The sequence below is a fragment of the Colletotrichum graminicola genome (genome assembly GCF_000149035.1).
Source record: "Colletotrichum graminicola M1.001 genomic scaffold supercont1.5, whole genome shotgun sequence".
NCBI classification, from domain to species: domain Eukaryota; kingdom Fungi; phylum Ascomycota; class Sordariomycetes; order Glomerellales; family Glomerellaceae; genus Colletotrichum; species Colletotrichum graminicola.
This window is the reverse complement of record NW_007361009.1, coordinates 818,024-836,195: the sequence shown is the minus strand read 5'-3', so window position 1 is coordinate 836,195 and position 18,172 is coordinate 818,024. Positions and strand designations below refer to the sequence as shown.

The 18,172-nt window shown below is 57.4% G+C and overlaps 4 protein-coding genes across 4 annotated transcripts; 1 reads left to right on the top strand and 3 right to left on the bottom strand.

Annotated features, from left to right (window-relative positions):
• Positions 1-505: 505 nt before the first annotated feature.
• GLRG_02586 (RNA polymerase II mediator complex component SRB4) lies at positions 506-2,616 on the top strand (the record flags this gene model as incomplete). The annotated part of the gene is made up of 3 exons (XM_008092595.1): positions 506-780; positions 836-1,233; positions 1,310-2,616. The coding sequence occupies 3 exons, from the start codon at positions 506-508 to the stop codon at positions 2,614-2,616; spliced, it is 1,980 nt and encodes a 659-aa protein (XP_008090786.1).
• A 1,409-nt stretch (positions 2,617-4,025) lies between these two features.
• GLRG_02585 (SNF2 family domain-containing protein) lies at positions 4,026-7,212 on the bottom strand (the record flags this gene model as incomplete). Its single annotated transcript, XM_008092594.1, has 3 exons — positions 4,026-6,098; positions 6,150-6,915; positions 7,013-7,212. The coding sequence occupies 3 exons, from the start codon at positions 7,210-7,212 to the stop codon at positions 4,026-4,028; spliced, it is 3,039 nt and encodes a 1,012-aa protein (XP_008090785.1).
• Positions 7,213-7,986: 774 nt separating this feature from the next.
• Positions 7,987-8,449, bottom strand: GLRG_02584 (uncharacterized protein; the record flags this gene model as incomplete). The annotated part of the gene is made up of 2 exons (XM_008092593.1): positions 7,987-8,027; positions 8,113-8,449. The coding sequence occupies 2 exons, from the start codon at positions 8,447-8,449 to the stop codon at positions 7,987-7,989; spliced, it is 378 nt and encodes a 125-aa protein (XP_008090784.1).
• A 1,796-nt stretch (positions 8,450-10,245) lies between these two features.
• Positions 10,246-17,760, bottom strand: GLRG_02583 (beta-ketoacyl synthase domain-containing protein; the record flags this gene model as incomplete). The annotated part of the gene is made up of 11 exons (XM_008092592.1): positions 10,246-11,019; positions 11,077-11,687; positions 11,740-14,639; positions 14,699-16,197; positions 16,252-16,601; positions 16,656-16,896; positions 16,944-17,146; positions 17,201-17,266; positions 17,321-17,408; positions 17,468-17,524; positions 17,590-17,760. 11 exons carry the CDS (start codon positions 17,758-17,760, stop codon positions 10,246-10,248), a joined length of 6,960 nt encoding a protein of 2,319 aa, XP_008090783.1.
• Between the last annotated feature and the right edge of the window lie 412 nt (positions 17,761-18,172).

Below are 18,172 nucleotides of genomic sequence, written 5' to 3'. Positions count from 1 at the left end.
GAGGCAAGTGCTGTTATGGTCCGGCCTCTCTTTTGGCGGTTCCGCCGCCGATGCATCGCACGTGCCAGCGCTGCGCTGTTTACGTAGTATTGCCCAACTGTGACTCGAACGGGATCTGATGTATCATGTGTCGAGACTTGTACACATCAGGTTCAACTCATTTGAACCTCTCACTGGGCAAGCTATCGATCGATACTACCACTTGGTTACCCTTCTCGTCGTGTTAATCGTCAAGCTCGCCGTGCCCCCCTCGGTGTGCTTCAAGCCTGACCGAGCAAACCCGGATGGTGATTGGCTGCTTGTGCAGTGGAGCTTGGATCGTGCCAGTCTCTCCAGCCAATCCGTAGCTCCTTCTCTCATTCACCTCCAGCCTTGCTTTAGTAGCCTCACTACTTTTCGCGACGCAAAACCGGTTCCTTCTGGGGCATGCTGCCTCCGCTTTACACAGGGCAATCCTGACCTTCCGACAGCAGTGCGTGATAGCGCGACCGAGAAATCGCCCATCATGGCTTCCGGCAGCTCGATGCCCTTCTCCTCCCTCCACCCCGTCCCGACAGGCGGTCGCAAACCCAAGAGCCTCGGCGAATTCATTGCCCGCGTGCAGTCGGAACGCGGCTTCCGGAATGTTACTGAGGAGAGCCTCAAAGAGGAGGTCGAGAACCAGAAAAACGGCGACGCAGAAGTCAAGGACGAAGACACGGCCATGAGCGATGGCAACGCCGACGACGAAGAGCCACCCGATGCAGGTGCCGCGCGGATGGAGGTCCTGAGGAACATCGAGTCGGTTTACCGGCCATTCCACCTCATGAACAAACCACTGACGATGGGATCCTAGTGTCGCGCAAAACGCCGCCCTCATGACCCTCGACTTCATCTCCTTGCTACTCTCCAAAGAAAGCCCCGCCCAGGCCGGTGTCACCCTCTCCCAAGCCTTGCGCGACTGGACCGGCATAGGCACCCTCGGCATTGCAAAACGAGAAGACAGCGAAGAGCAGAAGCAAAGAGACGCCGACCGCGCCAAGGACAACCGCGACGTGTCTCTGGGCTGGGCCTTGCTCGATATCCAGACGACAAAGGAGTCGGCCGACAAGGCCGCGAGCCACCTGAGCAAGGAGGTGGAGCGCGAAGCCAAGTACTGGGACCAAGTGCTGGCGGTGCATCGGGCCGGGTGGTCCATGTGCCGGTTGCCGGCGGAACGTCATACTCTTGGTGTAAGATTCGGCTTCTCGGAAGGTTAGTGTCCCCTCCTCCTTCTTTTCTTCTTTTTTTTTTCTTCTATCAAGTAGAACGGCGTCTCTGACCCTCCCAGCCTCACCCGAGTTCAGGAATAGCAGCCTAGCACCCCTGAGACGGGGGGACGATGGCACAGCGTTGTTGCAGCACGGCAGAGTCGGGGCCGGCTCCCAACGCCTCTCCATCACCGTGAGCAGATCGGGCGAGACCACTGGCCGTCTAGCCATCGGATCTTCCGTTCCGGATTCGGCTCATCTCCCGGATCGTGTTCTCGAAGCCCGAAACACCATCTTCGCGCAAGAGCTCTGGCATGAGCTGCACCGGGAAGCGCATTCTCTGGCCTCTTATGGAGTACGCGCAAACAATGACTCCATCACCTTTAACCCAGCTTCGGGTCCAAGCCTTACGCTCGAGCTTGAGACGCTCGACGGCGGTGCTCCCGCTGTGGGCGCATCTACCGAAGACAACGTGCTCGCGGAAGCGACGCACCTCGGTCTCCATATCCTCCTCAGCCATGCCCATCGTCTGAACGAGCTACAGCGCCTACGGCCAACCCCTCCCCACCAGCGACGCAACCAGACACAAAGCCAGTACCACCTGCTCAGGCCCATCGTCGCCAAAATACTGTACGACCGCTCGGTGGAACAGGTCACCAGCTTCGCCGGCGATCTCACTCGCGTCCTGCGACGTGCCGGCGTCCACGCGGCCTCGTTCACCCTGAGCACCCCGCCGTTCCCGACCGCCGACCTGAAGAACACCTCGGGCGGCGCCTCCAACCGTCCCAACGCCTCGCAAGCGCTTACCAACATGCTCACCTCGCCCGCCGACTTCCAAGTCGAGCTGACCCTCACCCCGACAGCCCGTCTCCAGATCCGCGGCCGCACATTCCTCCTTCCCTTGACGACCACGCAGTTCCAGCTCCAGCTCCTCCCCAGCATCGCCGAGCCCACGAGCGCCGAACCCGCCTCGAGCTCCCTCCAGGCGTCCTACCCCCCCTCCCGCGACCCCTACCCCGACTTCCCTTCCGTCCAGCGCTACGTCGCCAGCGCCGCAGCGCACGCCCTCACCGACTTCGCCATGTCCTTCATCCCCGCCACCCCTGCCAACCTCTCCGAACCCGCCCACGGAGAATGGAGCAAATCCGTCCGCGGCACCGCCATCCGCGACATGGACACGGAGACGCGCGAGATACGCTTCGACGTCCTCAGCAACGACCACGAGGGCCGCCTTACGCTCCAGATCGGCGCCGCCTGGCGCGCGGGCGACAAGCCGCTCGTCAAGCGCTGGGCATGGCCGGCCGTCGGCGAGGGCGCCGGCAAGTCGGCGACCCAGCCACACGTCGGCGAAATCGTTGCCGCCGTCGTACAGTCTAAGGAGATCTAGGCGATCATGAGACGGCGACGACTTGCAGAAGAAGCATCGGCGTAGAACCAACCAGCGACCCTTGCATCCCGTGTCTGCTTATAGGCATCCTCTTCCTCGCCGGCGTATACCCACCCGCCCCGTCCCAGAAAGGATGATCGGACCGCCCCCCGACGACCAGAGATCTTCCCACGGGCGACTACGCTGGCTAGAAAAGAAAAAGAAAAAGAAAAAGGACACCATCAAGAAGTCACAATTATCGAACCAGTCAGGGGCAGGTATCCCGCCTCAGTATCCATCCGTTGCCAATAGCGCATGCTGAAGCAGTCCTCCCCTTCCCATGGCGTCGGCCCAGCGGCCCCACCCCCTTCGAAAGGCGACGGGGACCCGGGGCCCGATCCTGATCCCGCCCCCTCGTGCGCATGGCCTGGGCCGCCCACCCACACATACGGCCCGCAACGGGGTCTTCCTAGTGTGATTCTTCGGGGCGTGCTCCGGGGCCCTTTCACCTCGGCGTCCGACGTGGAGGCAAGGCAGCATTCGGGGTCAGGCCATCGAGGGGATGTCATCTTGTCTCTCCGGCGGGCGATGCCAACGAAAAGGCAATCGAGTCATTGGACCCCAAAAGCAATAATCAAACAAAATAAAAATAAAATAAAAGCACATTTGCTGGCGAGTTTGACAGCGCGCGAGGCCCTTATAGGGCTTTCGGGACCTAGGTGAACATTGTGATATGACCCGGTTACCGCCCACTACCCCCCCCTGTTGCTGGTTTCCGCCTTCCCATCACCAAAGCCGGTGCTTCGGGCGGCGGGGGTTCATGCGCACGTCTTGAGTGATTGCAATGCAAGCAGGGAAAAAACGTGTTCTTGGTGAACAAGAAGCTGATTTGATGATAATATCTACAGAACCTAGCCACTACCGAGTTATGCGTGGACAACTATCGCGTGCTGCGAAGGCCGCATACACTTGACTTGCAGAGCCTTCCCGAAACCGAAAACTGACCTTGACCCTGAACCCGGGACGCCACAGCGGTGTTTTCATGATAAGGAAGAAGAAAAAGAAATAGATAAAAGCAGGGGGTGCTGAGATAGGAGAGAGCATGATCGGTATACTCTTTAGCATCCCTCCCCAGTGAGACTGTGAAGCCGTCTTGTGTATCGTGAGAGTCCCCGCTTTCCGCCGTCCCTGGTCCATCTAGTGATGCAACTGAATCAAAAGCCAATCCTGAGCAAGCCTAAGTACCTTTCCCAGTACTCTTTTCAAAAAAACAAAAGAAAAAAGGTCCCTCCCACTTCCTGAGACTGAAAAGATCTGGTGCCAAGAGGTCGGAGAGACCAGACCCAGATTGTCGTAAATCGTAGTGTGCTTGGTGGACAATAACACCGTTGCGGAGTATCGAATCGAAGGAATTATGATTGGAACGCCGCTCAGAGGTTGAACAAGTACCGGAGCTCTGTCAAGCTAAGACCAGCCAGTTTTGCGCCCTCGCGCTCGTCCAAAGCAGCATCGACCGTTGCCCTCTTCTTCTCCTGAAGCTGGACAATGCGGTCCTCCACCGTCTCTTGGGTCAGGATGCGGTGCACCTTCACCGGCTTCTGCTGGCCGATGCGGTGGGCTCGATCCACGGCCTGCATCTCGATGTATGGGTTCCAGAAAGGATCCATGATGATGACACGCGAGGCCGAGACGAGGTTGAGACCAGCGTTTCCGGCACGCAGAGACACCATCATGACCTTCATGTCCGCGTCTGTTGAGAAGGTGAAGGCAGTGTCATCCCGCTGCGCCATGGACATTTCTCCAGTGTACCGACAGTGCTTGATACCGAGACCCTCCTTCTTGATTGCGACCTGCAAAAGATCCAAAAGCATGGTCCACTGGGAGAAAATGATGGTCTTCTCGCCAGTTTCCTGGATCTTGCGTAGAAGATCCATACAGGCTCGTGTCTTTGACGAGGCGAGCCAATGGTGGCTGAGGTACTTGGTGTAGTCTCTCCAGGCCGCGGCGTTCTTCTTGGCGTCTTTTCGAAGGGACTGCAACATGGATCCCTTGATTTTCTTCAGCCTCTTCTTGGACTCTTTACTTGGAGAGACGGCCGCCTTCATCTTCCCCTTCTTCTTTTGCTTCTGCTTGGGTGTCATGGGCTTTGTCTCTAGAGCGGACGATTCGCCCTCGTCATCACTAATGGAGGCGTAGGCGTCTGGGACGACGAAACCCTTGAGATTGCCATTCTTATCGGCATCGTCATCATCTTCCTCACCCTCCTCGCCATCACTGCTCCACACGGATCCGTCGGACTCTTCGTCCTCGGAGCTTCCGCTGGCCTCTTCCGGCATGTGAACCTTCTTGAAGGCGGCATAGGTGATGATGTTGGCCGGGTTCAATGGACCCCTGCAGACGGCACACTTGACCTGGCCTTCGTCTTCACCATTTCTAATGTTTTCGCGCCTGGCATTGTCGACGTGTTGCTTTAGACACCCGGCGCACAGTTCATGGCCACAAGGAAGTGGAATGGTTGGATCGGGCATCATGTCGTAACAGATGGGGCATTCGAAACCTTGGTTCATAGCGTCGGCATTCTCGAGCGCGCGGGATTTCTCGGTGAGCCGCTGGACGACAGTCAAAGACAAGGACTTGACGCGGTCGAGCATATTGTCGTCCACTTCGGTGACAGCCTCATCCGCCTCCAGTAACAAGTGCGGATGACAGCAAGTCTGGCGCAGGCGGAGCAGCAACACCAAGACGTGGGAGTAATGCTTGCCGAGAGTGCCCTTTCGGAGGTACTTGTTGATCTGAACCTGAGACTTGGTCTCCAGATCCGTGTAGAACTTGCGCTCGTCTTCGTCCAGTTCTGCATACACCACCTCTTCTGTCTTCTCGGGGAGCTGCAAGATGGGCTTACCGTCAATCTGCGATGTTTTGGTGCGACGCAATAACGTTGCCTTGAGAAGGACCTGCAAATTTCTCATTGCCTGAGCCTGCGGGTCTCCCCTCTTACCAAAGAGCACGCCGAAAGCGCTGCGGAAATTGGTCCACTCGCTGTAGGGCTTGATCTTCAGAAATCTGTAAAGCGAATACAGCTCATCGACACCGTTCATCATCGGGGTTCCAGAAAGGCACCAACGATACTGACTCATCAGATCGGCGGCTGACAAAGCCGCCTGTGCTTTGTGGTTCTTGATTTGCTGGCTCTCGTCGAGGACGACGCGGTAGAACAGTGAGTAGTCGGGGTGGAAGAGAGAGACCGAGCTGGCTAGGATCGGGTCAGTCTTGGAGGCCATGGGGCGCGCACCCAAGTTCTTCTTGTAGGCCGCCAGCTTCTTTCGGTCAGAAACGAGTGTTCCGTACGTTGTCAGGACGACGTCGTACTTCATCAGCTCTTGAGCCTTGATCTTCGTGTTGTGGTAAACGAAGACCGACAATCTGTGCTCTGCCTTGATCTTCTTCTTAATTTCATCCTCCCACTGTCGAATCAGGGAGAGAGGCGCCACAATCAATGTCGTCTGGGAAGCGGGTTAGCATATGAAGTAAGTCCTCAGGGCCTATAGACCAACCTTGCGTCCAGGTGTGGTAGACTTGTTTGATACAATCAGGGACAAGACTGAGATTGTCTTTCCCAGCCCCATATCGTCGGCCAGGATGCCGCCCTTGTTAGTGCCTTGTTCCTGACGCTTCATCCAGGTCAAGGCCACCCTCTGATGAGCATAGAGGGGATACTTCATTTCATCGGGCGTTCCTTCGCGGTCTTCCTCTGGAATTTCCATGCCAGCGTGTACATTGCGCAGGAGTGCCTCGACCTCTTCCTTCGACTTACGAGGATCATCGTTGATATCCTGCATGATTGAGGCAACGCGAGCATCCAGGGGATTTCCAAACCCATCCGTAAGGTCCATGAAGTTGAAGTTGTTGGTCCTTCTGATCACATCGGCGGTGCTGAGAGAGGATCGGTTGTTGGGATAGTACGCATTGGAGTACATGTTGGAGCCATACACCTGGGTGGCGGGTGTGAACGAGGTGAAGGTGTTGTCATCATCGATGAAAGATCCGGGCATCCGCGGGATGAAGTCAGCGCCGGGAGTCGAAGCCATACTCGACATTGGAGAGTTTGATTGGCTTCGAAGGCCGCCGAAGCTCCAGTGGGGTGGACCACTGGATAGCCCAGAACCAAGAGAGCCATTGGCGGCCGGTTGAGAGGCCATCGAGGTAGGTCCAGAGCCGTAGGGTATGGGTTGACGCACCATAGAAGCAGTTCTATTGCCTCGTGCCATCGCCTCTCTCTGCCTCGAGCGTGAGACCGATGTGGTGATATCATCATCATCCCTGCGACGACTGTTAGTCTCGAAGAATCAGTGACGTCCAAGCCAACAATAACCGCCCAGAGTCAGAGTCCAAAGACTGGTGTAAAGATTCTACTTACCCAGTAAGGTCAATAACATCATTCGAAACGTCAAGAGTGCGTTGAGACTTGCTTCGGCCGGGGCTGGAGTGGCCGAGAGAGTCGGAAGCAGTTCCGAAAGGTCTCTTGTTGGAGGGGGGCATTCGACCGGACTGGCCGAAGATGGGCGCCCCTCGATGATTGCTGGCCGGGCCAGGATAGCCCGGTGTCATGTTGGCCATGGTGTCGGGCATGCGCGAGGTTTCTTGTGAGAAATCGGAGCTGTGAGAGCCTGATGATGCCCTGTATGGGACGGCGGCTGGGCAGTGTTAGCCACAGGTCATGTATGAGATGATGTTGGAGTGCGGTCAATCGTCAGATGAGATCAAATAGCTAGGCAAATGCAGAAGACACGAGGTTGTCTTATGATGATCGGATGAGATAGAGATCAGCCGGGGAGTCCAAAGGAGTGCTAGATCGGGATGGAAAGGGTAGATGAGAAATTACAAGTGAAATCCGTGCTAGATGACTATACTGAAACGGAGTTTAGGAAGTTGAATTCGGTTAGGTTATAAGAAAAAGAGAGAGTTGGATTAAGGGCCAGGTTGAAGGCAGAAGCTCCTCCCGCTCGGGAGGGCCGGTGAAAGCCAGGTAGAAAAGGCAGGTACCTAGGCAGGCAAGGCAGGAAGGAGTAGAGACAATGTGGTATGGCAGGCACGGTAACCAAGGGGTAGCAGCCTGGCCTAGATCTCGGCGGTGAAGCTCGAAACATGGAGCGTCATGGTCAGTACTCCGAGAACCTCGTCGAGGGGCAACAACTCCAGACCAGAGTTGTAGGAACCAAGGTGAATCCCGCCAGATAAACGTCGGCCTTCTCGGGGGATTGCACACAGACCATGGGATGTTAGACGGAGCGTAGCGTAGCTTGGGGTCGAGCGGAGAGAAGCCTGTAGAGGAAGAGAGAGGACCTGTCTTCCAAACATGTCCGTCGCTCGACTGTTGTATGTCTAGCTACTTCACTTGAAGAGCCTTGAGGCAAAGGCCGAGGCCAGGACGACTGACGAATGCAGGCGCATCAAATCATTCGGCGGCATCCGGAGCATCACATCACACAATAAAGAAAAGAGAGAGGAACCACGTACCTGTGCCCCATCGGTTCCGTGCCTCCCACATGTTGCCGTCTTCGCCGGCGGCAGCGTCTCTGGTAGCTTGACGTTGGGCGCTCCTGGCTGCCTGAATTCGCTGCTCCAGGTGGCGCTTCTGACGCTTCTTGTCCTCGATCTGGTTGATGACGGCTTCGAGGTCGCGCACGGCGTCCCTCCTCTCGTAGTAGTAGGATTCTCGGTTGGGGGCGGTCTCGTATGACTCGACGATGACTCTTTTGAGGTCTCTGTCGCCTTCCAGCTCGAGCAGCTCGTCGGCGAGGGTCTTGAGAGCCTCCTTATCGCGGGCGAGGGTGCTGGCTGAGTCGTCGTCCATGGTGTCGGGTGGACGAGTTGTGGGCCTGCGGCGGTGGCTAGGGTATTGGTGCGGTCGGTGTATGTCCCCGTTGTGTTCACGTTGCCAAACGAGGCGAGCTGCAGTCGACAGTGGCGCGGTGCTGCAACATCTGTTGGTCGTTGGTGGGTATTGAGGTTACGCTGTCGCAGCAGGCTGTTGGATAGGTATGGAATCCTTGGCTGAGCGGGAGTACCTCGGTATCGCTGCGCCGCGCTTAAAAATCGTGACCGGCCGAGTTGCGACGCAGACGGAAGGAGGGAGATGGTCTCAGAGCACCGAAAGCGTGGCGAAAATGTCGAGATGAAAGTCAAGGAGGGCTCCCCCCGAAGGTTCGATTGTCGGGGCGAAAGGGAGGGCGATGCCGTAGGCTTGATCGGGTCAGTGGGTTGCAATACTGTGGTTTCGGTCGGCAAACCGACGAGTTCTAATACATCATGTTCAATAAAGACAGTATCGTGGAGGTGGTAAGTACCAAACAAACGACCAAGGTACTGCCAAGTTAATATAATGGAATATTCATTAATTAATTGCGCTGTTGGACGAGTGCTTATCTTATCGCAGCTACCCTGAGGGGGGAGTGCGTGCCTTGCGCGACGCGTTAATTGCAGCAGCGCGCACTCTACTTCCCAGCACTGTGGTACTGTGGCAACTAGGCATTAACCCAAATTTGGTGTGCGGACAGGGAGTAGGTAGCTCCTACCTGAAGTACCTACCTACCTTGGTACTGCGACTGGGCACCCACGCACCTAGGCATGTATCTACCTGGTCTATTCTACCCCACCGGCGGGCGCTTGTCCGTTCCTGGCTTAGTGAGCTGCCTTTTGCATTCTAGCCGTCCGGCGCATTCTGAGAATCCCATGTCGTTTCTCGGTGTGTCGCTGTCTTCATGTTCAGTCTTTGTTGCCCAACGTCTCAACCACATCATATCACACCGTTCCTTCGTTTGGGCTTATTACACCCCGATGAAACCTCGTCTGGTCAGGCTTCCCAAACCTCATTCCCGCCTGGCCCAATAATGCTTCCGTCCTCTGTACCTGGAACTAGGAGACGGCACTTTGTCTGAGATTGACTCATAATCTTGATTCACAGCCCATATTGCAGTTCAGGCTCGCCGAAGATGCCTGGTTGACCCGGATACTTGCCGGCAGCCTCAGGTCACAACCGAGTCTACCACTTCGTGTTACGCCGGCAGATGCGGTTTCATTCATACGATAGCCAATCCGTTCCTCCCCACAATACGTGCCTAACACTAGAGCATAGCTCGTCCATATACTGGTTCTCGCCACTCGATATTCAAACACAAAACTTCTTGGGCTACACACGAGGGAACTCAGAAGTCTACCGACTCCTACCTCCCATCGCTATGATGTATCACAGCGCCGTTTCATGAAGCACCTTTGCCGCTAAAAAGGGGAATGCAAACGGGGGTTGCCTACCAGGTACTCACTCATACCACAGAAAACCGGCACCATTACAGCTACAATACGGCAAAGACCCGCATGAAGTGTCTAACGCGATGAATTATAAGTCAAACATAAGCAGACTATCTCTCCTCTATCCTTTTCCGCCTGCTCAAATTCGTGTTTCGCTGTTGTCATTTCGCTCCTCATCTCTCTCTCTCTCTCTCTCTCTCTCTATCACGCACACATGCACATCCGCGCCTCAACCCTCTACCATTTACCTCTGCTGGCGACCACGTCAGCCAGCCCACGAACAGATGTCTCCCCTAGGATCTCGAAGACGGAGACGTCGACGCCCCCGGCATTGCGGAATATCTAGTTCCGAACGCCAACAGCTACAAGGGAGTCGACGCCGTACGCGCTCGGCGCCCGCTCCGGATCAATCTCCTCCGGCAGGAGCGTCATCGCTTTAGCCATCAGCTGCACCAGGCCGGCACAGACCACCGCCGCCGCCGCTTCCGCACCTGAGCACACCGCGAGCATCCTTTTGATGTCCGCCTCGCTCGGGACGCCGCCGCCGCCGGTAGCCTCCTCGGGAGAGGCGACCGGCATGTCGACCGTGTTCATGTACGAATACATGGCCGACCGTGACCAGAAGGGGTCGCCAGGATTGTTTTGGCGGATCAGGCCGCCGGTGCCGACGCCCGAGACGATCTGGGCCGGCGTGGCGACACCCGGGGCGACCTCGCCTGTGATGGCTCGCTCGACCATCGTGAGGAAGTCCCGGTGTCGGATTCCGTAGAACCCGGCGCCCCGGAGCTTGCTGAGCGTCTCCTCGTCCTCGACGAGCATGCCCGCCTCGAGGACGGGACCGAGGTCGAGAGAGACAGCCCGGGGCAGAGACCGGGCTAGTATGTCCTGGACGGCGTTCGCCGCGGCGTAGTTGGCCTGGCCTCGGTTGCCGATTATGCCCGAAGCACTCGACAAAAATAGAAACCAAGGGCCGCGGGGATCGGAGGAGCCGACCAGGTCACCAGCAGCGGCGGACGGTCCGCGTCCGAACACTTCCGTGAGGTTGATGGCGCCCACGGCCTTGGGGCCGAAGGCGGTAACCCAGTCGGCGTGCGACATCTTCTCGAACAGAGCATCCTGCTTGTTTTGTCAGCATCGTCCACAAGTTTCGCGGACAATGGGACCAGGGCCTACCTTGATGACGGCCGCACATTGAACAACGCCTGAGACCTTACCCAGGTCGGGAACGAGGGCCTCGAGCGCCTTCCGGTCGGTGATGTCCACCGCAATCGCCTTGGCGTCGACACCGCATAGACTCTCGAAGAAGGTGTTGGCCTCAGCGCCGCCTCCAGACCGCGACAGAAACACCAGCTTCTTGGCGCCGTTGTCGGCGAGAAGCTTCGTGATGCTCCTTCCCAGACCGCCGAGGCCGCCGGCGAGGACGTACGTTCCCTCAGGATTGATGGCGTCGGCGAGGGACTTGGTACGCACCGCCCGGGCCACGTGTACGAGGGTGTCCTGGTTCGCTTCCACGATCGTCAGGCCGTGGTGCGGATCTCGTTCGAGCTGCTTGAATGCGTCCTCGAGTGCCGACATGGGGAACCGATGGACCGGTTGACACTGGAGACTAGAGCTCGCGCGCAGGTAGTCGAAGGCGAATCGGTCCACTATGCTGAACAGGTCCTTGACGAGGTCGGGGTCCTCTTCCACGAGGAGGCCGAGGTCGAGTTTGATGTATGCCGCGGCGGAGACGGGGACGCTGAGAGCTCCCCCAGTTCTATCCGCGAGCTGGACGACGCAACCGGCTAGAAATGGTCAGAACTGCACGAAAGAATGAAACGACAGGAAGTAACCTACACGGCTTGACACACTTGAAACTGGCGGCAGTGTGCTCTTGGGTGGGATTGTACAGGACGTCAACCTTTCCGAATCTCGAGACATCAGCGACGAAGGACTCTCCGGTGGCATCGAAGATGTGGTCCTCTGGAATACGGTGAGCATCGATCAGAGTCGCATGCTGGGCCTTTGAGTTCTCGCCCATGACCGTCGCAAAAACCTCGGCGCCAAAGAAAGCGGCCACACGAATGGCAGCTTGGCCGTACGAGCTGGCGCCGGCATGGACGAGCACTTTCTTCCTCGGCGTGAGACGGCCTACGGTGCACAGCGTGTAGTACGCGGCGATGAGGGCGCTGGGAGTGTACTGGCAGCACTCGACGGGCGGCGGCGCGGGCTTGACAAAGCCCTGGTCGACGCGATGGACGGTCTTGAAAGCGCCGGGGACGAGAGCCAGGACCTGCTCACCGCGCCGGAAGTCTATGACCTGGGAGCCGATGTTTTTGACGATGCCCAGGACATCCAGACCGAGTCTGTCGCCTGAGGTCCGTCCCATGGCGGTGTGCAGGTCGTTGAGATGCAGGGCGGCACTAAGGGTCTGGATCTCGACCTCATAGGGGCCAAGTTGAGACGCCTGCGAACTTTCGACAAAGTGGAAGTTGTCATTGTCGATTCCCGGTTGGGATATGGTCATTTCATACTCGGCCTGGGCTATTGGTTGATTGAAGATGGGCTGTTGAACAATCTCAACGTTCGAGTCGCTCTCAATCATCTTGTTCAGCTCCTGCAGGGGCATCAGTCTCGGTATGTAGAGCCGCCCTCCCTCTTCCGCGAACTCGGCCTCGGCGGATCCGCTCAGCATGGAATCCAGAACCCACTCGACGGTCTGGGGCAGAGCGCACGAGGCGAGGCAAGTGTTCTCGTCCAGGTCGAGAGTGACAATGGTCTTCTGCGGGTCTTCGGAGAGAATCGTCCGGGCCAGCGCGATGATGGGAGCGTTGCGAGGGTTCGTGGGACGTCGGTTCGCGCCTCGAGTCACCCACAAGAGGCTGCTGGCCTGTTCCTGCAAGCTGTGGAAGGAGCGGAACTGCCCTTCCGTCCATCCGTAGACGAAGCTGTCGCAGGCTTCGAGAAGGGCAATGCAAGCCTTGCCCTTTGGGTCGCATCCGTGCAGGGTGCCAATGCTCACTTTGAAGTCCCTCTGCAAGAGGAGGTCGCTGAGCGACTTGGCGAGTTCCTCCACGGCGGAACCAAACGCATCTGGCATAATTATAAGAACGCCGGGGGACGAAGCAGCTTTGGGCTTGTCGACGTAAACACTGGCCTCAAAGTGCTGGTCCAACGTATCGCAGTGAATGACGTTATCAGGCTCTGCATCACAAGACATCTGGAGAGTGGTAGGATCGTCGAATACGAGCTCGACCTCGAGCATCGAGTCAGTGCTGGTCGGGGTCATTGGTGGCGTGGTCTCGTTGAGAATAACTCCTTCGGGCTGCAGAATGTTGCCGGCCTCACCGAGGTCGATGCCCGCATCTCTGGCCACGATGATAAGGTTGTATCGAGCAGTGTGATCTTTGACATTTGGCCAGTTGCGGTGTTCCAGCAGAGTGGCTACCGGTGATTTCTCGTAAGCCTTCTGAGCCTCACCCAGAATGTCAGGGTCGGTGATTGTGTATCGAGACAGGTTCGGGGCGACGCCCTCTGGGAGGATGTCCAGGATTGTTTGAGCAAGCTGCATGCTGCCGCCACACTGCAGAACAGACAAGGAAGGGTACTTGTGCGCCATCAGTGAGAGCATGTCGTAGAAGTCTTCGGTCACAGCCCGAGTGTAGTCCTCCCTCCAGACGACCTCGGAGCAGAGGTTTCCATGATTGGGGATAAAGCCGCCGTCATCGATCGAAGGCGTCGACAGGGAAGTGAACTTCAAGCCATCGACCACAACCAACGGCTTGCCCCAGTTGCTTTCGTCGGATGCCATGACGATGGAGCCCACCGCACCGCGGAGGCCGTGTCTCTCAGCCGTGGCAAAGCCCGTGAACTCGTGGCCGGCGCCGTGAGGGATCTGTGCAGAGACGAAAATGCTCTCAATCGAAGACGGAACCATGGGCTTACTGTCGATGGCGAAGAGCGTCTGGAACATGGCGTCCAGCGTCGCGGGGTGGATGACGTGGGGGAACTCGAAGCCGGCAGGCATCTTGGACTTGGTGTCAGGGACGCGGACCTTGCTGATGCAGGCGTTCTCGTGGGTGGAGATGGAGACCACGTTCTGGAAGCATGGGCCGTAATTGAGACCGACAACGTCCAGGAGTTCGTACAGCTGCCGAGGCGGGAGCGACTTGTCGCAGAGACCTTGGATCTGGGTGTACCTGTGTGCATGTTCGCTTGTGGTCAAGAGAGCTTCAGACTGTCTTCGGATTTTGATACTACCGTCTGCGTGACGAATCCAAGGGCCATCCTCTGGCTTGGAGTAGATGGTGAACTCCCATTCCGGATCCGCTTCTGCTTTGGCGGGGAGCTGCTTCAAGTTGAGCGAGTACTCGAGACCGTAGGCCGAGGACGGGATGATCATCGCCCTCTCGATCCGCAGGCCGGTGAGATGGAAGCCCAGAACGTCTGTCGTGCCGCAAGCGAGCTGGCTCGCGGCCTCGAGGGCCATGGTGACCATCCCGGCCGCCGGGTAGACGATGGCCTTCTGGACGCGGTGGTCCTGGATCCAGGGGTTCTCGGAGATGCGGAAGAACCCTCTCCACCGGGGCTCGAAGGTGGTGGCGTCCGGGGAAGGAGACCCGATCAAGTCCTGGCGGCCGAAGTTCCGGAAACGATGCTCGGTGCACGTGTGGGACTCATGCCAGAACACCTTGGAGTGGTTCCAGGGATAGGACGGCAGGTTGACGAGCGTCTTGTAAGCCTGTGCATCGGCGCCCCTGGAACAAAAACGTTAGCCAGGTCTTGGGTGAGATGTTAAAGAGAAAAGATGTCTTACTTGGAGCAAACCTTGAGCATGTCGACCGGGTGGCCTCGCGCCCAGATCTCGCCAATGGTCTGGAGCGTAGTGACCGCAGAGTCCTTGTCGCGTCGGATGAGGGACAGATAGGTGGCCTGGGACCCGGGACCAAGCTCGGAGATGGTCTCTGCGAGCGCCGATTCCAAGGTCGCGTGGGGGCTCAGCTCAACCAGAATGTCGGGTCGGCTGTCGGAAGTCATCATGGCCTTGACGGCGGCAACGAACTGGACCGGAGAAACCAGGTTCTGCACCCAGTACGACGGGTCGAGCAGGCTGTGCGGTAGCATCTCCCCGCGAACCGATGAAAAGAAGGGGATGTTCTCGCTGGCGTCGTTGGAGAGAACCGTTTGAATGCAGTCTTTGTAGCTGCCCTCGACAAGCCGCATGTGCCTTGAGTGGTACGCGACGTCGACATCTAAAACCTTGCACAGAACTTGGCGCGACTTGAGCTCGTCCCGCATCCGGAGAACATCGCAACGGTTGCCCGAGATAGTGACCGAGTTTGGGCTGTTGACACACGCGACCTGGAGGCCGCTGTCCTTGTCATGGCTCTCGATGTACTGGCGGGCCTCGGCGTTGGTCATCCTGGCAGCGCACATTGCACCCTTGAGATACGGGGCGACGGTCGAGAGAAGAGAAGCGCTCCGACCACGGTAGTACGCCAGCGCCCAGGCCGCCTCGCGGGTGATGGCGGTCGACGCGTATGCGGCCGCGATCTCTCCCGAGGAGTGCCCGACGACGCTGCTGGGGGTGATGTTGCAAGCCCGCAGCAAGTCGACGAGCGCTACTTGGACCGCGGTTGTCGCCGGCTGCGAGATCTGGGGATCCTGGATGCGCGACTCCGTCTTGGCCTTCGCGAGCTCTTCGACAAGGTCGAGCTCGCTGCCGAGCGTCTTGAGATGGCGGGAGGCCGCCGTCATGCTACTCTTGAAAGCATCGAAACACATGAGCTCGAGGCCCATCTGAGCCCATTGAGCCCCCTGACCACAGAAAACGAAGCCGAGCTTTGGCTTGCTCTCGCGGCCAGACCGGAGGAAGCTCGTCTCGTCGCTCGATTGTAGCTTCGATGTGAGATCCGCAACAGATCTGGCCACCGCGAAACTTTTCCACTCCATTATCGAACGACGGCATCCCAGAGTGTAGGCGTAGTTGTCAGCATCAATCTCTGTCATGTCCGTGAGGCCGGTGATGTGGCCGAGGTGCGTCTCCATCAGACGAGAAACACCCTTGCGCTCGTTTGAGGAGAACACAAACAGCTTGGGGGTCAAGAACGGGCCATGGGCCTCGGAGACGGCACCTGGCTGACGACTCTGGGTACTGTCGAGGGACGAGTTGTGGTTGGCTGTCATGCCGCGCTCTGCAAGATATACAGCAGCGTCATCGAGAACGGCGTGTGCATTGGTGCCTCCGAAGCCGAAGCAGTTGACGCTGACTCTTCGAATACCATCAACCGGCCACTCTGTCAGGTCCGTAGGCACCTAGCAGCATCGTCAGCGATATACGCGCTAACCGGAAGGTCTCCAATGGCTTACCTTTACTTTCCAGTTCCGGAAGTCAATGTCGGGGTTTCCCCGCTCAAAGTTGATGTTTGGCGGAATACGGCCCTTTTCGGTGGTGAGCACACCCTTGATCAGACCTGAGACTCCGGCTGCGCCCTCGAGATGGCCGATGTTTGTCTTGACGGAGCCTACAAACACGGGGTTCTCCGTCGTCCTTCCCTCAGCGAGTGTCTCGGAGATGGCCTTGAGCTCTCGGAAGTCGCCAGCCTGGGTTCCCGTGCCGTGGCACTCGACGAAGGCCGTCTGCTTCATGTCCAAATCATGTTTGGCGTAAAGGGCGCGGATGTTGGCTACCTGGGCTTCCTTGCTAGGAAGGGTAATGCCTTATTGAACCGTTAGTGTCGGCGGGCTGTGTGCTTTGGATACGGACATCTCACCGGTGGTCAGGCCATCTTGGTTCACATGGGTACCACGAATGACAGCTCGGATGGTATCGTTGTCTCGGACTGCATCTGACAGCTTCTTGAGAACGACGAAACCGATCCCCTCGCCACGGCCGTAGCCGTTGGCACGGGCATCAAAGGCAAAGCACTTGCCGTCCGGGCTGAGGAAGTTGAGTGCCGTCATGGGCATCATGGTATTGGGCGTGAGAATGAGGCCGGCTCCGGCAGCGAGAGCCTATGAAGGTTAGTACCAGGGAAATGCAACGTAACAGAATGTCTCACCAGGGAGCAGTCGCCGGCCCTGAGAGCTTGGGCAGCTAGATGGACTGCCACGAGGCTTCCACTGCAGCCGGTGTCGATCGTCATGCTCGGCCCCTTGAAGTCGTACGTGTAGGACACGCGGTTGGACATGATGGCGTTGCCTGTGCCTGTGGCAGCATACTGTGGCTGCCAGTCCATATCGCGCAGGCAAATCTGCTCGTAGTCTGTCGTATCTCAGCAGGAGTAATCAGGATACAGCACGGATCGGACTGACTGACCCTTCACAAAGGAGCCGACATAAACGGCTGTGGGGCTACCTCTGAGGTCTTCCATGCGAAGGCCAGCTACCCAAGGTCAGGACAAACGGGTTTCTCAAGAGAACGGGGGTTTTCACTTGCCATTTTCAAGTGCCTCGTAGGATACCTCCAGCAGGAAACGCTGTTGAGGGTCGATGGCCTTGGCGTCCTCGGCCATGACGGAGAAAAACTAGATGAATCTGGGTTAGATGAGGCCTCGGTACAAGATCAAAGAGACGGGTCACTTACAGACGCGTCGAAAGCTGCGATATCGTCTTTGATAAAGTGGGCGCCTCGGAATGAGATCTAGAGACAGCAGGTCAGCTCAGAAGACAGATGGATGGAGTTGGCGAGTGAGATGAAAGACGTACACTTCCCTGACGGTCACCACTCGGATGATAGTACCCATCTATGTTGAGACGGTCCTTGGGAAACTCAGACCACGCGGATTCCTTCTGGACCATCATCTGCCACAGCTTTTCAGGGGAGGTGGCATTGCCGGGAAAGCGGCAGGCCATGCCGATGATGGCGATGTCCTCCATCCTGACGGCCTCGATGTGATGGAGAGACTTGGTGCTGGGTTGTGCCTCAACGAGCTGTCTTCGAAGAAGGGGGACAAGCAGAAAAAGGAGGCGTGGCGATGTAACAGCGAATTGGCGGAGAGGGTTGAAGTTTTGTATAAGGGCAAGGGCAAGAGATGAGATTTCTGTGGGCAAAGTTGGTATAGGTATGGCGAGGAGAGAAAGATACCAAGAAGCCAAGGTGCAGAAAGCGAATTGAAGAAGTATTAGAAAGCTGGAGAGGGAGCGAGTGGTAGGAGCCGTTTGACTGAATTTCAGTTCACAGAATATGTGCAGGTAAAAGTTGGAGGGTACCCTGATGTCCTGGGGTGTGGTGAGGTGAAGTGAAGTCAAGGTGAAGTCTGTGATTCTGCACGGCTGACGCTCGAAGCAG